The sequence below is a fragment of the Nyctibius grandis genome, chromosome 8 (genome assembly GCF_013368605.1).
Source record: "Nyctibius grandis isolate bNycGra1 chromosome 8, bNycGra1.pri, whole genome shotgun sequence".
NCBI classification, from domain to species: domain Eukaryota; kingdom Metazoa; phylum Chordata; class Aves; order Nyctibiiformes; family Nyctibiidae; genus Nyctibius; species Nyctibius grandis.
This window is the reverse complement of record NC_090665.1, coordinates 21,827,359-21,852,817: the sequence shown is the minus strand read 5'-3', so window position 1 is coordinate 21,852,817 and position 25,459 is coordinate 21,827,359. Positions and strand designations below refer to the sequence as shown.

The window sequence follows — 25,459 nt, the reverse complement described above, 5'->3', positions numbered from 1 at the left end:
AATCTGGTGTCAAGGAGGAGCAAGAGCAGGGCTACTCCCTAAAGAAAGGTAAGCCAGGAGCCAATTGTAGTAACAGAGCTGGCAGAGCCTTCATCACCAAGGGCCAATCCCTTACCCAACTGAGGTGAGCAGGGCAGACCCAGAGATGGGGGCCAGGTTCAGCCAAGATCCCAGATCCTCAGGCATGTTCATGGTGAGGAGTCAGGTCCCAGGAAGCTGATCTGTAGATGAGAGTTAGGGTCAGGTCACTGGGCAGGTCCATAGTGATGAAGCCAGCCTGTCAAGCCAGAAAGCCAGTTCATGGGTTGATTTCTGGTTAAAGGGACCCTATGACCAGAACTGTGGCTGAGCTAGAGACCAACACTCCTACAGCATCATAGGCCAGGCCAGGACTGAAGTGCTGGAGCTGAGCTTACACAGAGCTTCCTGGCCCATGGGTGTGAATGAAGGCCCCAGGTGAGACTTATTGGATGCTCATTAGGGCTTATTAGTGCACTTTAAAACCCAGTCTGCTGCAGGAAATGCCCATTATTATTCAAATGCAATCTCACAATAAATAATAGTTTAACCTATGCTATTGTTTCCTATATGTTTGTTTTGCATAATTAGGCACCATTAGGGCTTGGGGTTTTATCACTTGATGGAGGATTCAGTGTCACTAGTTCAGGCACAACTGCTATTCCATTATGGTTCACTAACTCCTGCAACAGCAGACATTACCCCTATCCTGCAGTAGTCCAAATTTCTGTCTCTTTTTTGTTTTTAAGCTATCATCATGCTGCAGAAAGAAAAGGTGTATATGGATGTTTCTTTGTGCTTATCTGCAATCAAATCTGTTAGTAAAGCATGGTGCCTGAGCACCACAGATGCAAACAAAGGCTGTCTGCTGCAGGACTAAACAGAGCTAGTTTTATTTGAGCTTTTCCCATAGGGATTAGTCTTTCACCTCTACTGGGGAGACAGTGCTTCCCTTTCTGAGTTTGCGCTGTAATGTGGTGTGGTCATGTGACAGTTTGTGTCAAAGGAGGAACCATGTTGGTTGAGTTTGGCTAATCTAGTGCAACCTACCATTTCAGATGGGATTACATATCTTTTGACTGTTTGCATAACCCTAGACACGAGTCACATTTTAAGATACAGTTTTTAAGTATCTGAAATTCAGAGGCTTTTGTAGACTCAGGTTACAAAGAGTCTTGCTCTGAGTCAGTTCTAGAGGAATCAAAAAAGTGCCACCACATTCCCAAGGAGGAGGTGCTGATCGTTTGAATGTGTCCGATAGAGGATGTTATTGGGAAAAAGAAAAATAACGCTCTTCACCACATAAAAAATTAAATGAAAGACACGGGGTTTTCTCACAATAAGCTGTTCACACTGCCACCACTTCTTCTTACTTGTTCTGACTCTATGCACTTTCCAACATTACTAACTTTACTGGTGGTGAGATACAGAGGGTGCTGGCCTCAGCTTCAACACCTCTGGGGTGCTGAAATGCTGTGGGGGCAGGCGCTATATAGATAAGCCAGTTGATTTGTATGAGAGCTATTGCTACCTTTAAGGACTGTCCTGCTATCACAGGATTGTATCCCACTCCAGTAGTGCCTCTTGCCCGCCTGGAAGTGCGTTCTGCACAGAGAGGGACTCCCTGGCGGACTTCCTAAATCTTCACTAAGTCAGTGAAAGAAGTGCTTGTGGGATTTAGGATGAGGATTGATCTGTGACACTGTAGGGGACCAAGGTACAAAGACACTAGTTCAAGTCTAGTTGATGTTTTACAATTTAGAGCTGAGATAAATGCAGGTGATTTAGAACATTTAGGGTTTATGATCTCTGGGTACAAATTCCCATTTCTGCCAAGTTGAAAGGTAATAGTGTGAAAAGAAACACCTCTTCAAATCCAAGGGACATTCACGTGGCAGAAACAGAGGTCTTCCATTATTCTTCCTGGTGAGTAGTGGCATGTTATATAGCATGTTTTGTTATAAGACATTCTTCATGTAACTGGAGGTGAGTGTGCAGTTGCAGATATGTTACAGTTAATAATTCAGTCACATCTCACATACACTAATGAATATTTTGCACGAGTGCCAGTTACTTTGATATAACTGAGGAATGAAAATGTGGCTGAAACCTGAAAGCTGCTGAGATAGTCAGAAATGCTTCAGATATATGAGTATTTTTCCTTTTGGGTAGAGGAATATAATGTTTTAACTGGTGAATAAGAGACTGTAAAGATCAATAATTCATATATTACTAGCTTGTATACAAAACAGCAAATTATTTTATTTTTACCTTAAGTATCTGAAAGAATTGCTTCTCTTGTTCAATTGGAAAAATGTTAACCTCGAGTTTCTGGAATGGGTAGGGAACAGAAATCTGTTATTGTAATGATGTACCTTATATGATACTTGAAATTCTAAGGGAACTGTTTAAGTTGACAATTTCAGACAAATTATGCAATACTGCAGATCAAATCTAACTTAATATGGAATGAATGGGCTGAATATTATTACCTGAAAATTACTACCAAAATAGTAACTCAGCTGATGTTTGCACAGGCAGTAAAGTAATCATAGTTGTCTTTTAGTCAGTGATGTACAAGTCCTCAAGATTTTAGTAAAAATGCTTGCTAAACGTCTTTCAGAATATTCCATGAAGTCCCAGCTTCTTCTTGAGAAAAAAATGCTACATTGCCACCATTTTCATTAAAAGTCATAAAGAAAATATGAGAATTTTGAAATGCAGACCAGTGACTGTCAGCATCCAATCTCCTTTGTCTGGACTCTGCACTATTGATTGCTCTACATTTCAAAATGTTTGCATGGACTTTCAGATTTTCTTGTAAATTTTTAATCCAGTTTAAGATGGTGGGAGAGAGCATCTTTTTTCAAGCTTTCTAAAAATGAGGCCTGTTGAAAAACACCGAACTCCTTCACCTACTAACTGTGTGTACATATATATTTTATTACTTTTCCTTCAACTGATATTTGGAAAGACTATCTCTGTCCATTTTCTTTAAAAGATTTCATTGGCTACCACCACCTAGAATTTTTCCATTTATGGAGTCCTCTTTTACCTAAGACTAAAAAAAAGTCAGAGAAACTTCAGCTGTGTATGCAAGAGCACTTCTTCTGACAAATTTAACAGATGCACAGATGTACACATTAGGTAGCAGAGTTGAATAGTTTTTTTATTTCAAAATAATTAACTGTTTGCATCTCTGTATTATTGTGGCATTCTTATTTATGTTGCATGGTAACTTGGCTGGAGTTGGCTAAAATGTATGAGAAAGATATGAACCTGTCAGAGCAGGTCCAGAGGAGGGCCATGAAAATGGCCAAAGGGCTGGAATATCTCTCCTAGGAGGAAAGGTTGAGAGAGTTGGGGTTGTTCAGCCTGGAGAAGAGAAGGCTCCAGGGAGACCTTGCTGCGGCTTCTCAATACTTAAAGTGGGCTTATAAGAAAGACAGAGAGAAACTTTTTTGCCAAGGCCTATAGTGACAGGACAAGAGGCAACAGTTTTAAACTGAAAGAAGGTAGATTTAAATTGGATGTAAGGATGAAATTCTTTACTATAAGGATGGTGAGACACTGGAACAGGTTGCCCAGAGAAGGTGTGGATGCCCCATCACTGGAAGTCTTCGAGGTCAGATTGGATGGGACTTTGAGTAACCTGGTCTAGTGGCAGATGTCCCTGCCTATGGCAGGGGAGGGTTGGACTAAGTGATCTTTGAAGGTCCCTTCCAACCCAAACCATTCTATGGTTCTATGAAAATATGAACTGTAAAGATAGCTGAAATACATGTTTTTAATTAATGCTGCTTGTTTGGATTTTCTCTGAAGCAGGTTGCAAACACCATAATTAATTGGATTTAAAAATTAAATGCTTCAGTTGAGAAGCATATTGGTATGTATAGCATGCCCAGGTGGCTGCCTAAGGCAGGTTATTGTTTAAATGTTGTGGACTGTGAGACATCTGCATAAGCAAAACCACAGATTAGTCAGATAGGGCTGAAAGCATGAGTAGTTCTTTCAGCTGTAACTTTCTGTCATTAATACTTCACAAAATTAGTAGGACATTTGAAGATGAGAAGTGGCACTACACATGTGTTATATTAGCTTTTGGTCACAGTCCAGTGAGACTGACGTATATAGCCTGGTCCTTGGAGATACCTGTTCTGTATCACAAAACTATGAAATCTGATCAAATTCAGTGCAGCAGACAGCCTGTCCCTGTAGAGCTCACTTGTAGTCTGTCATAGGGACATGGACATTGCAGATCCAGACTGACACCAATTAGCACTTCTTGTCAGGATATGTATGTACACTTGCTTGTGTGACTTTAGCAGCAGTAGTATTACTTAACTGAGCCTGATGCTCTGTTACAAAAAGGGGCAAAACCCAGTTTTTTTAGTACAGTAACTTATTGATGTCAAGTTAAAATACTTTTAGACAGTGAACTTTGAGAACGATATGTCATTTAAAATTATATAACTCCCTTCCCTTTTTTTTAATCACTCTTGGGTCTTTTTGTTGTTTTCTTTTTCCAGACTGGAACAAACGGATTGAATACAAGGCTGGTTCTGGCAGCATACCTTTGTTTCCCAGCATTCGTCTAGAAACGTGTGACGGACCAGTTTCCTCAATACATACCACCATTGAATTACAGACTAATTACATTGGAAAGGGCTGTGATCGTGAAACGTACTCAGAAAAATCTCTGCAGGAATTATGTGGTATGCATATGGCTTTCAGCTGATATAATATTTTTCCAGACAAAGCACCAGTTTCTTGTGACCTGTAAGCGTGCAATACGTGGATTTAGCACAGCAGGTTCATTTTGGATTGTAGCAATGAAAACAAAGGGAGTGGAGATATTTGACTGGTTCTCCATTCTTTTCCATTTGTTTTCACTCTTTTTCATACCTTCTCCGTGCTTTGATTTTTTTTGCTCCTGCTCCTGTTCCCTTCTCTTTTTTCCTCTTTCCTCATTCCACCTCTTTCTCACTCTTTATTCCCTCTGCTCCTAATACTGGTGTGACAGTGTAGTGGCATTTCAGGTATAGATTTGCCATCATAGGAAGACCATAGGATTTGATGAGAATTGAATATCCATCCTGTGTTTCAGTCTTCCAGACTCAGCTTTCTGTTCTGCTGCTAAGTACTGTGCCAGAGTAAAAACAAACAAAAAGTAAAGGGACATTCAGGGCAATCATCTGTGCAAAAATATTTAAGAAACATGAATTTCAGAAAAGAGATATCCTGGTGGAGAAAGGTTTCCTAATTACTTTATTCCCTTTTTCTGCTTTTTGATAACTTGGTCTAAAAGATACAAATTAATTTTGAAAGGTAGATTAAATACTTGAGGATACTGCTGTATTTTTGTGACTTTAAGATTATGTGTATGGCAAAGCAATGGCCACACATTAAGCTGTTTATCTCTTGCCTTTTGAGATCTGCTGTCTCTCCTCCTCCTTTAAAATCCTGTCTTCTTAGAGACCTCATCTGAAGCCCTGATGGTGTCCAACATTGATTCTCATCTTCTCCAAAATGTCTCTTTACCTGGCTCCTGTCTGAGCTACAGTAACAAACAGACCATTTTTTTCCATTTAAATGCATGGATTTTGGATTGGGGTGCTTACATTTGCTCTGATAACCACACAACAGTGCTGCAGATATGTTAAGATCAATACACTAACCTTTAAGAAATAATTTTGTAAATGAAAATTTTCAGCCAGTGTTACTAAATTATTAAAAATGGAGAGCCAATTCACAGGGAAAAATAGTTTGCAGTTGTGATTACCAATTCCTGTGGAGACTGGGAAAGTGAGGTAAAGGTGAGTGGGAGTAGTAGCATTCTCATAAAATCTGAATATTTTCAACCTGAAAATTGCTTGGTTAAGATTACAGGAAACATCATAATTTTAATCCTGTATCTTTATCCAACTGACTGGGATCCTAGAAAAGCAGGATAAAACCCATCTGCCAACACTATGCATCTTCATCATGTTAATCACATTAAAACTGAGAGGTTGAGCAAGGCTATGTGACCTATTGGGGACTTAATTTCATAAAATACTAGCATTTTAACAAAAATAAATGTGTTATAACTGAAGTCAAGTACTTTGCCTCCTCTAAGAACCTGTATTGGCAGCAAAAACAACATTGCTTTATGCCTTTTACCTGAACTGCAAATGGCACAATCATCCAGAGCAGATGACTATGTACGAGATCTAAACCACCAAATGGTGGCAATGGTTGACATAAAACGCTAATGGGAACTATATCCGACAATATTATAACTTTAAGTGTAGGACTGAAAGTAGGTACCTTCCGCTGGTGTAAAATTCCTTAGTTGAGGAAGGTTGTGCAAAGTCTAAGGAGTTCAGTTTGCAGCATGTGCCTTGACTGCCTTACCTGCTGACAGGTAAGGAGTAGAAAAGAGAATTTCAAGTCTCTCTATTTTTCTTCTGAATAAACTACATGTTTCCCAATACTAGTCTAATCTTAATTTGTTGTCTGCACCATGTGTAGGCCTAAGCTGGTGAAAAGCAGAATGATCAAAAACATTTCAGCAGGTCTGTCAATGCTGTTGTAGTAGTTGCAGGCAGCCTTTGAGCAGTTGGACAGATGTACTGTCTAACATTACTGCTGAACTTCCAGTTTTTCCTCAGTACATCCATGAAAGAACAGAATGTAAAGCACTTGAGAAAACAGATAGAATGTAAAAAGTATATGTAAATGGGGGGGAAAATCCTCACTGCTGAAAGAATTAATTTTTTTGTCCAAGGTTTCCATATATTCATAGAGAAGAGCAGGTAAGGTAGAAACTTGTAATAGGACTTTGATTAAAAGGTTGTAAATGACAATGAACTTTACATCAGGGTTGCATTTGGACTGGCTTACCCTTTAGTATTTATTACCATCCTTAATGTAGAGAGAACTATTATGAAATCAGTTTTCTCCCAGAAATGACTTTATTGTATCTAATGGTTCAATGAATAAATGCTTTGGAAAGGAAGAAAACTCTGAAGTTTTTTCTACCAGTAAAGCACAGTGTGATTGCAGAACTGAGTGATCACAGACAAATATTCATCTGTGCCATATAAAATGCAAGACTGTCTCTCTATAATTAAGGACCCAGTTTATAAATCCTGTGCTCATTTCTTCATTTATCTGTTAGAAATCTAGAGAATTCAGATGATAAGGAGAGTACATTAAAATTCATTTTTTATATGACTGATGGTTTAAACCTGCTTTTCAACAACACAATGATTTGTACTCACTTTGATGGTCAAGGTGGGCAGTTTAAATGATTAAATTATGCTTGAGTCATTTTAAAGTCAAGGAGTTATTAGTGTTGTGCCTCAAAGCATTTTAGTAAGCATTTTTTCACCTTGTCATCTGACAATAATAAAAAATAAAGAATGTATAAAAGACACAATTTGGACTGCAAAAATAGATTTATCCAGAATAAATCTCACTAAAAAAAATAATCAGTTAAGGAGCCTAGAATATGGTGGAAAGATGGCTATGGTGCTGTCTTCTTTCCTTCTAAATGTAGATAAAATAGAAAATAATGGGATTGCTAATTCTCACATATGGTAGATGGGAAATAGAAATATGGAAACATTGAGTATCAGATTCAAGGCCACGCTCGAGCTAGGAGGGTAGGTAGATCCTGCCTCCCCTCTGTTATCTTGGTTGTGTAGCTTTGCAGGAGGCTCAAAGGAATTTGTTGATCTGACTGAAAAGTAATAATTTGGGCTTGGTTTTATTTGGATGGTTAGCTCCCACCTAAGCCAACAGTCTGGTCCCATTCATCAAGCAGCATCACTATGTGCTTATCTTGGCACAAAGTTTGCAGCAGGAACATGCAGGGTGGGGAGAGGAGGTGGGGCCAACTCTGTAAGTTGTTTGTGAAAACAAGCACTTTAACAAGGGGTACCTCAGGGGTCTCCGTCTAAAACTGTGCTTAATGCAGTGACTTCTGCATTATTCTGGAAGCATTTTAGAAGAAAACGGTATCAACCACTATATTTTGGAAGGACACTGATCCAGTAGCGTGGTAAGACTCTTCTGGGAACACCTCCAGATACATCCTATTTGTATTGCTCCAAGTCTGTGTATGTACATGAATGAGCAGCTTGGGATGCTGGTTGGATTTATAAGGATCAAAACCGTAGGATTTCTTCCAGCTAAATCTCCTGAATTTATAATCCAGTAGTTGTTCTCAGAGCAGGATTAACATGCTAACAGGATGAGGTTCCAAAGTAACCGATAAATCTCCATAAAAATACAGGCAGACAAAGTAGAACCTGTTGAGCTTGGTACTGATTACCCAAATGCTCTTACACAAGCCTGACCTTAAATTGGGAAAATAAGGTAGTTTACTTGAGCACCTTGCTGAATCAGGTTTAACAAGCAATATGAGACTTCCGTTTTGGAGTTTTCCCAGAGATTCATTCTAGTGGAAAAAAATAGGTCTTTCCAAATGTTTATGGCCAGAGTAGATAGAGTGAGTGAGGGATGAAACAGCTTCTTTGAACCCATAATTTACCTAATATAAGCATGTGCCCATTTAAAAGCATATTTCCTTTGATATACACCATGGTGCAAGCAATTTCTGTTCCTTCTGTATGTTTAAACAATGACCATAAAAATTAACATAAAAGGAAACTGACAGAGAAAATTATGGTTTTACTTGTGTCCTGTGCAAGTAATTTTTTTTTAATTGGCTTGAATTAAAAAAAAAATAGAAGTTTATCACAAGTTGTGCCATCTGGATAAATTGAGTTTGATGTATTCCTGTTGATAACATCTGTGTATTAAGCAATGCAGTGTGGTATATTATCCAGAATTACAATTTATAAAATAAATACACTTTGTCTCTGTGCTCAAATTCTAAACATGCAGGTGTTAGGTTTGTTATTACTATCACTTCAAAATAACCTCATTTTACAGTAATAAATTTTAGAGAACTGTCTAAGAAATTCAGTTACTGAATGATATGAATGTTTTCATATCATTACTATAATACTACTTTTAAAATCTGTGCTTTTTACTCTGGGAAGCATGCTTTCTGCTAAATGCTATCTGTCACCAGCTAAGTAAAGGCTCTGGGTAGCTCATTACATGTTTTTAAAAGTGTCTGACAATTGTTAAGCTGTAAGAAAACACAGAGCTGTAAAAAATTGTACTGTTTTATCAGATCTTGGCACCAGTGTTTTGCATTTCTGGTGTGTCCCCCCCCCCCCCCCAATTAATTCTAAGAAACAAATACTGCATAGCTGGGGACCACTTTGTTAATGATTTACTTTTGGGTTGGACGGGGCTAACCTGAATTGTACCACTTAAAAGTTTTAGATCTATCATTAGACAAAAAGACATGGAGTTACAACCATCATGTACCTGCCAGAAGCCAGCATTAAAGTGACATTATCTGTTTCAGAGTGAATACTCTGTATTTGTTGGCATTCATACCAACATTATTGTGAACATCCATGGATGTCTACTGGACATTAGGTGGCTTGTCCTACAGTTATCCCCACTGTACTGTATTTTGCAGCAGATGATCCCCACATACCATTTATCTCCATGCTGTCAGGGAGGGAAGATGTAAAGCTTCCCAGCTGGATATAAAGAATTTGGTTTTAGTCTTACCAGTTCTTGAAATAACTGAATGTCATCAATGAATTTTAGAAAATAATGAGAAGTTTCAAGAAAGATAACTTTAAAATATTTCTGGATTTTTTCTGTGCAATACATTTAATCTAGAGAACTCTTACTATCTTACTATGGTCAGTAATATATAATGTGTATATGATTTGACAGTAAAGCTAGCAGGACCATTTGGGTAGTAAAAATAGTCTAGAGAGTGTGAATCAGAACCCTGGCCTCTATTAAATTAATCTTCACAGCCTTTTCATTAGTCTCTCATCACACTATTCATTATATATCATTTGCAGGAGCTTCCTCAGGTGCCATTGACCTGTTACCGTCTTCCAGTGCAACAACTAACTGGACAGCTGGGCTTCTCATGGATAACAATGACATGATTTTTAAATTTGATGGAAAGCAAGGAGCCAAAATCCCAGATGGAATAGTCCCGAAGAATTTAACTGATCAATTCACCATCACTCTGTGGATGAAACATGGACCTAGTCCAGGATTAAGAGCTGAGAAAGAGACAATTCTCTGCAACTCTGACAAGACAGGTGAGTCTGTGTATTGAAAAAATGTTTAGCAAAGGGCATAACAAATTTAGTAGTGTGTTACCATCTCTCCTCAGTTAACATGGTCTGAAAATAAAGTTACTAAGCTCAGATGGTGCCACTCAGCATTGCTGACTTGATAGCTTATTGAGGGGACTGGTGTCTACCGAAGTTTCAAGCACTGGTTCTCTTCTTGGATAATCTCTGTGAACACATCTGTAGATTTTATCGGAACTGGCTGATAAAATAATTAAATTAGGTTTAAATTTTTTTATGTTTTAGATTGGGAAAAACAGTTCTAATTCTTCATTCAAACTGGTTAGATTAAATATTTGCTTGGATTTTATTTATTAGATTGGACATAATGCTTCCGTAAAGAAAACTGATACAATGTGATTCAGGAAGATTCTTACCGTAGGTGGCTTCCCTGAGAACCATACTGATCCATGATATTGAGAAAAGTCAATTCTTCTGGGGTTGCTTATTTAGTTGGTTTTTGTCTTTTAAGTGTATATTGCTTTCAAACACATTACCTAAACAAAAGTGTTGATGATAGTTCAGATCACTGATCTTATTGGTCCCTCCTTTCAGAGATGAACCGACATCACTATGCCCTGTACGTGCACAACTGCCGATTAGTATTTCTGTTGCGCAAAGACTTTGACCAGGCTGACACCTTTCGTCCTGCGGAGTTCCACTGGAAACTGGATCAGGTACCTGTGGTTTTCTCTTACCTGTAACCCATCCTTGTCTTCATGCCCCTTAGAAATCGTAGAGAACAACCCAAATCCTAGCATAACTGCTTTGGGAAATACGAAGTCTATTGCAATTATGTTGCAACTTGTAACTGTTATGATTATAATTGAGATGCACATAGAAAGAGATAAATGAGTTAACTTGGTTGAGTCATTTTGTACAGTAGGTTTTTTTTAATTGGGTCATTTTAAACAGTAAGTAGAGGTTTATATCCTTCAGCAATGGATAGAGACATGACATTGCATACAGTTCCCTAAAAGTTTTCCATTTATCTTTAAAAGAAATCTACTTGATCAGCACAATGGAAGTGATGGAAACCTTTTCAATGAGGAGTATGCTGACACACAGAAAGGCATTTGTAATATATTGTAAATCTAATCTGCAGACTTTTACTTTCATCTGCTGTGTTGTATGTAATTTCTCTTTATTATGAAGAGTATATCGCAAGGAAATTATTATTAAAGAGATAAGAGTGCCTTTCATAGATTTATTAATTCTAAGCACGATAAGGATCATATGGATGAAAGAAGACAGACTTCAGCAAAGTAGTATTTTCTCAAAGCAAGTTTCTTCATGTCTTTGCGTCTAAACTGTGATATTGAAGATGCAGATATGGGAGTGGTTATTTTCCTAATTCACCTTCAAAATTCATACAAAAACATGATCTTTGTCATGATTATCAGATGAATGTGGTAAGAAACCACGTGATGACCATAGCACTTGCTTTTCATTTCCATTAACCAGTTTGGAATCAGTTTCTGCTGTACTTGATATGAAATCTTACAGTGTCTAGAAATGAATAAATTTACATTAAATCATATTGAAGATTACAAGTTATGAGTAGGTGATGTCAGTTCAGGTAATGCTGTTCTAGGTGCTGAAGATGGATTTGTATTTCTAAACTCTATACTAAGTATCTAAATTAATGATAATACAAAGTTTATATGAAGTATTTTGACTTTGAAAGTTGAATGCAATCAACTTTCTTCTATATCCTTACAATGAGAAAGGACCAATGTCCTCTCAATAAATGAAATTTGTGTGTAACTCTTGTAACAGCCATGACAAAATACTGGAAAATATACTGTCAAAGGTAATTTTCCATTGATGGCGGATGTACTTGATTGTGTGGAAGAACTTTTGCATCTCTATTGCCATCTATAATGACTTTATTCTTACTCTACTTTTTCCACAACATTTCCATACTTTTAACAAAAATAGACAGGAAAAATGGCTTAAACTGAATAGAACAGGAATGCTAACATCTTTCCAAATATTTTTTTCTTTCTTATATCACAAAAAAAAGACAGTGTACCCTGAAATATTGGTTTTTCATATTGAGCAATTTTTTTTGTGTTATTAGCCTTGCACTGCAATTTGATTAGCATCCATGTTATTGATGAGCAACATATACCCTTTATATTTCTATTTTGACAGTATTATTTCCTTGCAGAAAGTGTTGCTTATCTCAGAAGTCTAGTTCTGGATGGTCTGTTGATTTGGGAAATCTGTATGAATTTGAAGATGCATTGTTTCAAAATATGTTAAGAGTGTGTGTATCTAACTAGTTAAGTATAAGTGCTATTTTTTCTCTAACAAGGGATAAAGAATACCTTGGGCAAGTCTACAGATTTTGTCTGAAATTAATATACCTAGGGGAGTTGCACCAGCAGACAACTTCTCACATCTTCAGCTGACATTTAAGTAGAATCCCAAATATCTGATGACAGGAACTCATTGTTTGTGATGTAAATCCTAGAGGAACCCAAGGATTTCAACTAGGGATGACTGAATAAGTCCTTGGAGATATTTTGAGATTGAATCGATTGTACTCTGAGTTATGTTTCTGCAGAGAAGTAATTTTGTTGAAGCCATCTCAGCAAAAGCATATACTAAACACCATCCAAAGTAGTGCTTGACACATTAAATCTTTTCATTTCTACTGTGTGGTTCTAAACTGTACTTCTCATTGTCTGCCAGTAAGCATTTATGTAACCTAAAATATGCTCCCAAATAGTAGCACCACAGAAAAGTTGAGCTACGGTTGGGCACTGAAGGGACAACCTTCCTAACTACTATTGAAAACTCCGACATGATGGAAACTAGAGATAGAAAAGATTTTTTAGGTCACATCTTTAATTTCCTTTCATTCAGCTACTGTGAATTAATTTCCACAGTATATTTTCAACTGTTCTTCTAGCTGAAAAAGAATGTAAGATTAAAGTATAAATAAAGTTTGTTATGGGTTGTATGACCAGACTTCCGTGATGATTAATTTATATTGTCATGGTCATAGTGCTGTAAGTTTTGTCATGAAGGGACCTGGTAAAGATTGCTTCTTTACCTCTTCTTCAGTGCTCCATCTGGCCTATATGGTGGAGTAAATTAAAAGAAACTGAAAATAAAACATATGTGAATAATGGGCTGGTAAGCAACTTGCATCATTTGAAGACAAGGCAGTCAGGAATTTTCACTTCAAAGTAGTAAAGTTATGCCAGGTTCTAACCATATACCTTAGAAAGCACAGGATATTTTAAAACCACATCAAAAAGCAATTTAGCATCCCACTACAAAAACCTCTGGTTCTCAATATGAAAAGAAGCTAGGGCTAGATTTTCAAAAGTAGATTAACTGCTCTAGACACTTCTGAAAATCCTACCAGTTGATTATTTGCATATTTAGATACTGAAATATCTCTGGAAATCTCACCTTCAGAACTGTTCATTCTGTAGCGGCATATCCTCAGCTTCCTTTTTTTTTAAGAAAAACATGGGAATTAAGATGTACCTAGCTGTTGTACAGTTTCTCACCATCTGCACTGCGATATTGGATGCTGTAGATGACATTGTATATAGGACTCTGGAAGACAGTTCAAAGGTTGGTACCAAGCACAGCCATAGTAGAGTAAAATGTGGGAGAGTACTTTATTGCTGAGCTCGCTGTATGTTTGTGACAACAATCCATAGTTTGTTTGTGCTGAGAGGAATCCAGTGACCTTGGAATTGTGTGAAGCATCAATTAGTGAAATCATTTATCATTCGGCTGCAGAGTAGTAAAATTTATTATACCAGCTGCTTTGGGCTCTACCTAGTCCACAAGACTACTCATTCTTTCAAGGCACTGACCAAGAATGTGAGCTTATTGTCATTCCAAATTTAATTTAATTCTCTAGATCTTGTTTCTGTGGTGAGTGGGTGTGGCACACATCTTAAGTTGCAGACTTCATTCTCGGCTGAATACAAGAAGTCACGTAATATTTTATGTAGCTGCACCTGAGCAGTGCATCTCAAGCCTCATGATACAATGCAGCCATCATAATTGTCATGCATAGCAAGTGTCTGAAACCTCCACAGAGTAGTTACTGCCAAGTTAGACGTGGGAAGATTGTGTCTGTAAGTTAGTTCAGAAACCTAAGGATATATTTTCAGTATGGCTTTCAGTGTATTTAGCCCTATTTGTTACATTAAACTTAAGGGACTTTGCTAGGCTAATTTTTTTACTTATTGTGCTGAGGATGCATGACCTGAGAGTGCCATAACCTTGGGCATATGTGCCTTTAGTATTGAACTCCTAACACGAGATGAGTATGTCTGCAAAAAGTGCTAATAATTGGAGGTAGCAGACTTATTCCCATTTCCTTGGAAGTGCAGGTGTTTCCTTTGTTTCAGAATCATGACCATTTTTCTGAGTTTCCCTTGCAATGGTTTAAATTGAGTATCATGATGCATTTGACAGTTTTTTTATAATTTCTTTTCTCATACTTAACTATAAGACACTCTTTAAAACTGAGAACCTATTACAAAAAGTTTTGTCACCAACGTCAGTAAAAGGCACCTAAATCATCATTTACTTGTCTCAAATGGGTAGGAACATAGATGTGATTTAGGCAGCCAAATATAAATTTGGGCCATCTAAGAATAACATATGAAATATAAAAACTGTTTCTGTTTTTCTTAGAAAGCTGTGATGATTTAATTTAGGGTTCCCTTCTACTGAGATGCTCATATGCCTGTATGCTCAACTTATGGACGTGTGACTGGTTCTAAGAAAATGGTTAGATTGAACAGCCTCCTCTTGCACACGGGAAATAACTGCGTGTGGGATGGGTCTGGTAGGGGCCTGAGCTTTCTGAGCTCCATACAGCACAAAAGTACCCTTGGAGACTTGGGAGTTCATGAACTTCTTAACTTACATCTCTGATCACGTTTCCCTTCAGCTACTGGTGCTATGTCCAGCCTTGCCAAATTCCTTGATGCAAGTATACCAGGACTGCAAAAGTGATCAGTTTTTAAGGAGATTATGTATATTAGAAATGGAGTTGTGTTGAAATTAGTGGGAAAATGTTCATTGATTTTAACAAGGGCAGAATTTCACCCTAGAGGTGTTTAAAAAAAAAATCAAGTCTTCTTACTTCTTTTTCTTTCAATTTCTTTCAATGCAAATATATTTCCAAAAGCACTTCAGGGAGCTCTGTTAGCAACTCTGTTGTAAAGGTTCAAACTAGTGCCCCTTCCTCTCATTGTCATCCACAGGAAAAACCTCCTTTGACCCTCAAATTTCTGCTGTAAGGAGTGATAATTCGTGTATGTTCCCCATTTCTGGTTAATATAGTGAGAACTGTCTCCCTCAGTTTCTGTCCATTTTAACTGTTGTTTTCTGTAGCCCACACAGAACCAAATCAAAGTAATAGTTTGAATAATGAACCAAGGCATTCATGGAAAACATAACATTAAATAGGACAATGCACAGTGTATTTCACACTCTGTTCATCATGGATATTACATTTCTCATATTAATATTGAGGATAGTCAAGCCAAGAGGTATTTTTCCTTCCCCTAAATCAACAGAATAGGAACACTTTTTTGAGTGGGAGAAGGGATCTTAGCCAGGGATGAGCATTTTTTTCATGTACTTGTTTTTATTCACAGTGGGAAATTATTTTCTGTTTTATACCCATGTTGTCATCCTGAAAATAGTCTTCCAGCCCACAGGCAAAATTGGTATTGATTCCCTTAAAACACAGGGAATGCACTGCATGATCTGGAGTCATCCTAAGTCAGCAAAAAATAGGTAAACATGCAGAAAGTTATTGTTTCTTTTCTAAGATGAGGTAAATTGCTTTGAATAATCCAAAATAAGCCTGCAGTGCTTTTCATTGTGGAAAAGTCCCAAACAATTACTTTCATAATAGGAACTAGAGAAAAAGGTTTAGATAAATCTGAATATGATGCATTCTATCTCTGTGTGTGCATATAGATGCTGAAGGATCAAAGCAATGTCTCTATTTGCATTTAACCATTTCAATGACCACACACAATAGGGTCTTCTACCTGTAGAAATCAGTCTTGTCCAGTCAAGCCCTCATTCCCATTTACTTTTTAAAATAAGCTACTGTGCAAGGACATGATAGAGCAGGAACTGACTTTTGAAGAAATTTACATTACGTGATAAGAGGGCAAAATGAAAGGGATTTAGTATCTGGACTTTTTCTTAGTTAAATTAGCTATTTCCATTAAATTACAGCATTTGTGAATTAAAGTTTTTCTTGTATGCTGGATTTTTAGAAATTGGTTAGTTGTGTGCGTCTCGTTTTGAAAAGACAATCATTCAGATTATGAAAGCCCTAAGTGGTCTCCTTCTTGAGAGGCTCGGAGAGAAAGAAAATGAGTGAATATTTACGGAAAGTACATAGTATTCAGTCACGTGGAGGAGGTAGGATGGCGCAAGCTTCCATCATCTCTGTGCACTGAATTTCACCTCTAGATAAAAGAGTTCAGGCTTGTCAGTCCCATACTTCCCAACACGATGCCCTATTGAAAGTTAATTTTTTTTTATGGTGGAGTTTAGTTGTTAATTTTCACTTGAAGCTCAAAAGAGTTTCTTATGCTCTTAATCACTTATTTTACAAATTGGTATGCAGACCTGCACTGTTCTATGCATACATCTTTAGTAAAACTACAGAAAGAAGTAAGTTAGATGTTTTCGTACAGAGCCAGTAAGAGATAAATGATGAATGAATGAATCGTGCTAATCCTGCCACAGAGATGAAATAATTCCAGGACTTGAAAAGTCTTTGCAGCATCCACAGCACCCCAAGTATCTTACATTATAGCCCTGCATATTCTGACACAGTTTATTTACCAGTTTCCATCTTTAAATGCTATTTTGACAAATTTTTATTCAGCATCTTGCTTCAAAACAGCTTTTGCTAGCACAAGGACAAGTCAGCAGTGCTGATAAATGCTGAAAATATTCTTTGAGATGCCAACTGAAAGAAGCTTGTTTAATATATATTTTTAATGCAACTGCAATATTACTACTAATAACAAAATCTTGACAAACAAATCACAGTGACTGGCAAGAACTTGCTTTATGACATGCAAAAATTCCTTTGGGCCAGCTCTGAAGTATTCCCTATAAATTGGCCTGGTTTTGTGCATTTCTGATTTCTGCAGGCCAGCTCAGTGTGAAATGCAGTGACTGCTCTGTGCTTCTGTAAAACTTCTGTGACCCTTAAAGAGCAACCGAGCTGCCTGTTGAAAATATTTTATGATGTATCTATTTGCATTTACTTGAAATTATTTGGACATGTTTCTGTGTATTTGTATTCTGCATTTTGAAGTTTTCTCATTTTTCTCACCATGATAATTTTATTATAATCTATAGGATTTTCACACACGTTTGTGCTTGCCTACTATTCCCAAAGACTTAAGTTGAGCTATGTCGACTCTTCTGAAAATAATACCTATTGTGGGTTGTCTTTTGGCTCTTACATGAGAAACTGTTATTCCCATACGTAGTTATGCTCATTACCTAGGGAAGTTAGAACTAGTGCAACCAGCAAGGCCTTTAAGACCCTACGACACCCATTTTCCATTTTTCAATCGAATCAAAGAGAAAAAAAAAACAACCCAGGAAAGAAATTCTGTACAGAATGAAAAAGAGTTTAAAACTGGCTGTAGCACCATGAAATAATGAGAAGTATCACGCTCTTAAAGCATACTGTAGGAAGGCCTCCAAAAATTTAATTTCTTATATAGAGAATATCTTGATATGAAATTATTAATATGCCTAAACAAGTTGGATTAAAGGGTCTGTTAACTTGCATTGTTTCTACAGTACTCTGGGTACTCTAGAAATATAAAGCCTAGAACAGAAATTCCCAATCAAGCTATGTATGTGAAGGTGAATAATAACTTTTTTTTCTTATTTATTGGCTATTTTTAATATTCATATTTTACACTGTCCCTGATTTATCAGTTATGCCACCAGAGTTTGTACAAAAGATGCACAAACCATTTTGAAACTGTTACTAAAGAACAAGATCTGTTATTTGGCCAGTTTCCTAGGGCCTCTATGTTGTTTATCTTGCAAGAAAAGCAGGTTGACTTTGGAGCATTCAGGTGATGTTTGAAGCATTTCCTAAAGGCAGGACTGATATTTTTATCCTTCCAAATGCAGGTTAGGAGATAAATAGCGTGTGTTATCAATAAATATAAACTCATTTGTCTATGTGCATGAGCTGATTATTCCAGCCTTGGAGCCATGGTTTCTGGATGTTCACAGTTCAGAAAAAAAGTCTGGTGGTGTTTTAGCATTGATTTACTTTCCACATCTGGATAGTGTCTTGGCAATAGCAATGCCTAGAAATGCATGTGTTTAAGCATGTGATGAACAATTATGTAAAAATGCATAACTGAGCAGCTTTCTACTTATAGAGTTAAAAAATAAACACAGGGTGCTGTCTAGCTGCAGCCATCAAGTGTTACTGAACTGACATGCTTGCTTGATGCAATTTAGCAACAAGAAAGGTGGATTATAATAAAATTATTTCATCATGAACGAACTATGGATCTAATTTACTAAGACACATTAAAGTTACAGCATGACAGCACAAAGACATGTTGCAGCTACAGCACGTAATCAGGGCTTTCAGGTGCTTTATCTGTCAGTATAATTAAGCAATTTCATTATTTAAAGCTGTAATTAATCCATCCATGTTTTTGAAACTATTGTGAAAATAAGTATTACACATTACAAGTTTCAAGGCTACAAAAGCAACTTACAGCTTGCGTGCAAATTAGTTTGCAAACTCTCATGCTTCAGTGCAGTGTTGTCACAAAGCAACACTGAATATATATTATATTGAAAGGTTCTTGTTTGAAAGCCAAATACCTTATTTTCTAATGCAGTTATTTTCTTGCACACAATAAGACAACAAAACAAATCCTCATTCCAGGATCTTTTTTTTTGTGCTATGGGAATGCTAGATATGACACAAGAGTTTCATGAAGCTCGATATTAATTATTGAAGTCCATTAGGCCACAGGGCATGTGGCTGGTTATACTGCCAGGTTGGTGACTATGTGCAAAAGACACCTCAGGGCGTGCGTTTCTCTGAGGTTAATGGAGTCTCTTCTTATGGAATTGAGGTTGGTAGACAGTAGGAAATAGCACGGTCTTACAGGGAAAACTTTTCTGGCCAATATCCGAAGCAGAATTAATGGCAAGAGGGAGTCATTTGCACAGCTCAAGAACAGGTGCTGGTTTGAGAAAAGCATAATATTAATAACGTGAAATTCTGGCAAATGAAATAAAATGGTAGTTCACATTATGGTCAGATTCCAGTGAACTCAGTCTACCACGCTTAGCAAACTGAATGGAAATCTTCCTATTGTATTGTTGTCCATAAATCCAACTTGTTATTAGACTAGGAAACTGAATCGTATGGAAATCAAATTCTTTGCTACTGAAATGTGCATTAAAATGGAAGTAGAACTTGATCTATTAATCTTCCCTTCTTATATTTTACCCATTAAATTTTATTTTCTTACATTTATTATTCAGATTGTGGTGGATGTACTTGGTGTAACCTTGGCAGAGAGACATGGACTTTATATATCTTCTTAAAATTCCTTCTAGCCTTGTTATGTGTGACTCTCTAATTAATGCCTAATATTTTAAAAATATATTATTATGGTTGCTAATGGTTTAATGAAACTTACATCAGTAATTTTTCATGTGAAAGTGACCATATAAACAACTCCACACCTAAGACTGTAGGAGACATTTAGCTTTAGTATGGATTTGTCAGTTCTCACTATACCACCTCCCTAGATCATCAAAACCAATTTTCTTATTTACAGAACTCTTGGGATATGTTAGGAATGACTGTGGGGGGTAAGCCAAATGTTTGATTTACATGATTTTGAAGAAAGATCAATTTCACTTTTCACAAAGAACTCTACTTTTTTAAGATACTGACTGTCTTAAGACATAGATTTAAAAAACACTTTTTGCATTCACCAGACTTTCAGGAGAATTGATATCTATTGGCCATATTGAACTATTATGATATTAGCGGGCTTATTTGCTGCAGAAAGTAAAAAATTCCTGAGGGCTGTATTAAGCATCTGGAAAGCTTATAAACCAGTGCCTCTGCTGGTGTGAATCTGCCCTGTTCTCAACGCAACTGCTACTGTACTGGCTGAGAATCTAAACCTTTGTTTTCTTACCAAAAAAATATATGCTCTGTAAGGGTAAAGGGAACTTCAGCAGCTTTTAAATAAGGTCAGGATAACTGTGCAGTTTTTTAATTCAGTATTGCCAATTAGACATGACGTCTTCAAGTTGTGATTGGATCCGTGAGCTTTGCCAGAGCATGATAGAGCCAGGGATTACTTCAAAATTTAAGATTAACCAGCATCTCAGCCCTGATTATGTTACAAATAATTGTGAATCCGTTTCTAGTTTAGTAGTATTATTAGTGCTGGCTAGAAAATGGAAATCCTTATGAATAATTTCATATCTTAGAAGCATTTTTTACTTTAGAGTTGCATGTTCTTTATAAGTAGGAAATGAACCCTACAGAAGCTTCCTAGGTAGGCAAAAGCAGGATCCTCACTTGAATTTTCCATTACCAGAAATTGTTTTCCGATGAAACTGTAAGTTTCTAAGCACAACTTTAATGTTAAAAATTGCAACATTATTGAATCATAATTTCAGGAAAATTACTGGCATGCTTTAGTATTATTATTGATAGCTGTAATATTTTATTAGTATTACTTTTTTTTAGTATTTGGATATTAAAGTCATAAAAATCCTACATCAGCAAGTAAATTTCCAAAAAGAAACACCACTATGACATATCTGTTGCACAAAGTTCTACTATTATATTATAGCATCACTTCCAAGTTTTAAAGTATCCTCACAGCAACCGGTTAAGTTGCTGTTTCTAATTTACTCACGCCTGCTCAAAAGTAGACAAAAAGCTGCAGGGTGGTAGTGCACAGATCTTCCAAGCCCTGCATTAGTGTTCTTCCAAATGGATAATTAATGGTATTCAAGACACTGAAGAATTTTACTGCGTTTTTTTCAAGCAGTTAGTCAGAGTTCAGGGTCTTGCTAAGTTATTTTCCAATCTTACAATGGTTGTTTTATTACAAATTCAGCCTTTTCCCTTTCAGTTTGCTTACTCCAATTAACCTGTGGATTCACATTTGTTCAGAGCAATTTACTGTTGTTGTAACTGGATCCACAGCCTGAATGGCATTTTTTGTTCTTTGCATAAGTGGCCTCAAGCTCGCTCTCACTAAGGCATCTCTGCTGACATCAGTGTATTTGGATGCACTCCAGAGTAAGGGTTTGCTGTAATGCTTCATGGCCAGCACAGAGACCCTGATTTCAAATTCAATCTTCATTTTCTGTGTTCTGAATATTTAACTGAATGTGGCTGATTTAATGAAGGTTCTTGCAGTAACTTATCACCCAGTGCTCAGCTAAAGTAAGTAGAAGAAGAATTGGGATCACAGTTAAGTGTATTACAATTCAAACAGAAAATGATTTTATTAATCTAACTCTAGCGTGTATGCAAAATACGACCATACTTTGTATGCAGAGGTAACAGGAAACGTCCAGTTTTCTTCAGATAACTGCTATAAGAGACCCTTCTGAATGTCATACTTGGATTCCTTGCAGTCCTGTTCTTCCCTTCCTTGACTGTCACTTTCTAATTCAAGTGGACTAATTGTGTTTTGATTTCAGAAACACGCAGCCCTGAGCTGGCATACCACTTGCCTATGGACTTATCTTTAAGTGTTTAAGCAGTTACAGTGGTTTTCATTGAACTATCCACATGCTTACGTACAAAAGCCATTCTAATTTGAAGTTTCAGTTGCAATTTTCATACATGTTAAGCAGCTTGTTTTGTTTAGGAATTTAGGCATCAAGAATCAGCCCAGAAATAAATCTGCACCTACATTAATCACCAGCTAAGTAAAACACAACCATGCCTTTCTCGCCCACCTTTCTGTTTTGTGTTACACATAGCAATGGCTTGGACTTAAGGAAACACATTTAGGCTGGTAGAGTCTTACAAGAGGGGGTTTTCTGCAAAGTCCTTAATTGACTGCCTTGGTTTTCAGAAAAGAATAAAGCCTGTTTAATTGTTCACCACACAGCTTTTCATAAAGGCTCAGGAAATCAAGTAATCCTCGGGTTTCTTGCATGCTCTTGAAGTTTTTCATCAGAAATATCGAAAAACTTTTTAAGTAGGTGCCTCTTTCCTCATGACCTTGACAGTTGGGTGACTAGCCATCTTTTCAGCATTTGAAAGCCTTCTGCAGTCCTTCAAGCCAATGAATCAGTTCTTGATGTATACATGGACAAAGGTATCTTAGAATCGTCCACTAAAAAAGCCTTTATCCTTTAAAACAATGTAGACTGCAGTACTTTACTCCTGCTTTAATTCATAAATTTTGTTGGCTTTACATGAAGTAACATTTGCTTAAAAATTTGAAAGAAAAGATCAACAATTCAATATTTCCTGAAATTTGCACACTAAATATATCAGATTCGGCTAGAAATGTCTGAGTTCCAAGTTGTGGAAGTGCTACTTTTAAGCTTTGGTATGAAAAAGTGTGTATCTCGACTTGATACGACTTCTATGAAAAACATCTCCCTTGCATTTCATGCCATCAAAAATCCTGTCTATCAGTTTCCAATTTCATGATACCTCTGCTAGCAGCAAAAATATTCAGGTACTTCTTGTTTTAGGGCATCTTACTTTATTTATTTTAAACTCAAATAGTAGTTTAATAGGACAGATGTGTGCTGTATAGTCAGTTGCAGGGTGTCTGCATCTGAGCTAAAGTCACACAAGGTATTTTTCACAGTTATATTTTGAAGTAGAATAGAACAAAAATTAAAAAAAAAATTATTCTATTGTTTTAATTTACAGATTTCCGTACAGCTGGTTATTTTAATTATCAGCTCAGAAAACTAAATGAAAGATTTACTACATTGAATTATCCGCACAGTCAATTGATGCATTGGGAATGAAGATTATGTCTAGAGTAACAGAGTATGAAACGTGCATGACTTCATGCATTAATGGTGTCTTAACCATTAATTAACCCATAATTTGAAAACCAGAATATAAACAAGTCTTTTTGAATAGCCAGAAGAAATGCAAATGTTGCTTTTCTGTATTTTTTTCAATATGCCATACTCTAAATTCAAAGTCCATAATTAATTTGTACAGTCAGTGATGCTGTCCTCTTACCCTAATCAGCAACGGGAATGCTACATAAAAATGAACAAGGGACGGGTGGGTGTATGCTTGCTGCGCACTTGCGGGGAGCACACAGCCCCACACTGTTTGATGCCCTCATAGATTCACTTTGGTAGTTGGCTGCCGCAGAGAATTGCCTTTTCTCTGATAATAAATTAGCTATGCTTTCAGCTGTGATTTCGGTATGACAGATAGAGAATAAATGTGATTTCTCTTGCTAAGTGCGTCCTGTCTCACACCCTTCAGACGTGTTTAGTCATCATCAGGAAACACTTGATATACAAGCCCTTTCAGGAGCTTCAAAATCTTTTGTTGTAGAGCTAAAATGTGAGAGAATAAGAAGTGTTAAATGAAAAAATAGTACTTTAAGCTTATGATTCAGAAGTTGCTTTGTCATACTTCAAGAGTAAGAGTAAATATTAGAGAAAAAAGAAATCTCAAAAGGAGATACAGATCTCCTCTGCACACCTACAGCTACAGAGAGACAAGAGATACAGGGTTACATATCGAAATATGTATTTCACATATATTCTTGGGATTTACATTTTTTTTTCATAAAAGGCAAACCTGAGACTTTTTTTTTTAAAAAGCAGTCTTATTTCATAGTAATGGTTTCATCTGCCACCCATTAATATCTGTAAGTCTTCTACTTATCTGAGTAAAAGGGAGAGGGAGGCATTTTTATGTGAACTTAATTTCCATAAAGTTTTCTGTACAAAATTAGGAAAAAACCGAGCCATCTCACATAATTTTTTTTCATGGCATAAAAGTTAGATTTCAGAAAGAACGTGAGTCCACATATTGACATATTTCCTATGCAGTGGTATAAAGTAGCTCAGGCTTGGTGGTGCTACAGTGGGTATTAATAACAAACCAAGCAGAGCAATCACTAGCCTTGGGCAAGTAAAGTAAATTCTGAGATAGTGCTGTAATGATACATGGTATCACTCATTAATATTTCAAATATTCTTCAGTCGCGGGGTGTAATCTACCTTTATGTCATGCTGTACATACATAAACCCAGTCCTGATCTCAGTTTCATTGTTTAGAAGGAAAAGATCATACAATTGAAAATGTGTCTCATGCATGCAAAATTCCCAATATTAATAGCTGTAGTATATAGGGAACAACAAAAGTTCTGTATCTATGATTGGAATTGGACCTTGTGTGTTTCCGTTTATCTTTTGGAGTTATCTACATTTATAATGATTTATGACATTTATGCTCTTGATAGCAATGGATAGGCTAAATCGGAGTTCTTTGGGGTGTTTTGGTGTATAAAATGTAATTTCACTTTATGGTGCAGAGGAAAATTATTGGCCGGATTTACTTTTACTATTGATTTGGCTTACCTCTGTATGGCCATAATTGCTTCTTCATGTGTAATCTGAAGAATGCTTATTGGGGTGTGATGATTTCATAGCCTTTTTTTTTCCTTATCCCTATGCACATTTATTCTGTTTCATAAATTAATTTTTGTGTTCGCACACTATATTTGAATAGGGCACAAGTGATTTCCAGTCCCTGAATGGAATGTAGCAGCAAACACTGAAATGGTGTTGTCAGTCATGAATTGATGAGTAGTTTACAAAACAAGCAATGCAAATTCAATCTAATCTTCTCCATGAGGAGTAGAACCTTTCAAAAAGCATAAAGCTGGCTCCTGGGTCTGACTGAGGGTATCGGAAGGGAGAAAGGTAGCAGTGAAGCAACAGGATATATCGAATATATCGATATATCTGAATTGTACAAGAGAGAAATCCAGACAGAGCTTTTGCTCTTGCTATGAAAACATAAAAACGAAAGAACTACTGGAAGATGCAGGGGGATGAGGTGAAGAGACAAGGGAGGAAAAGGATGACTATAGATGGGAAGAAGGAGAAAATGGGTACAGAAAGTGGAGAAGAGAGAGGTTGATGCT

The 25,459-nt window shown here is 36.8% G+C and overlaps 1 protein-coding gene across 1 annotated transcript in view; it reads left to right on the top strand.

Annotated features, from left to right (window-relative positions):
- Nucleotides 1-25,459, top strand: part of CLSTN2 (calsyntenin 2) — a 210,966-nt gene that overhangs the window by 138,830 nt on the left and 46,677 nt on the right. The window contains exons 5-7 of the mRNA XM_068406259.1: nt 4,548-4,733; nt 9,966-10,214; nt 10,803-10,924. Coding sequence (XP_068262360.1) covers nt 4,548-4,733; nt 9,966-10,214; nt 10,803-10,924 — 557 coding nt within the window. The remainder of the gene's footprint in view (nt 1-4,547; nt 4,734-9,965; nt 10,215-10,802; nt 10,925-25,459) is intronic.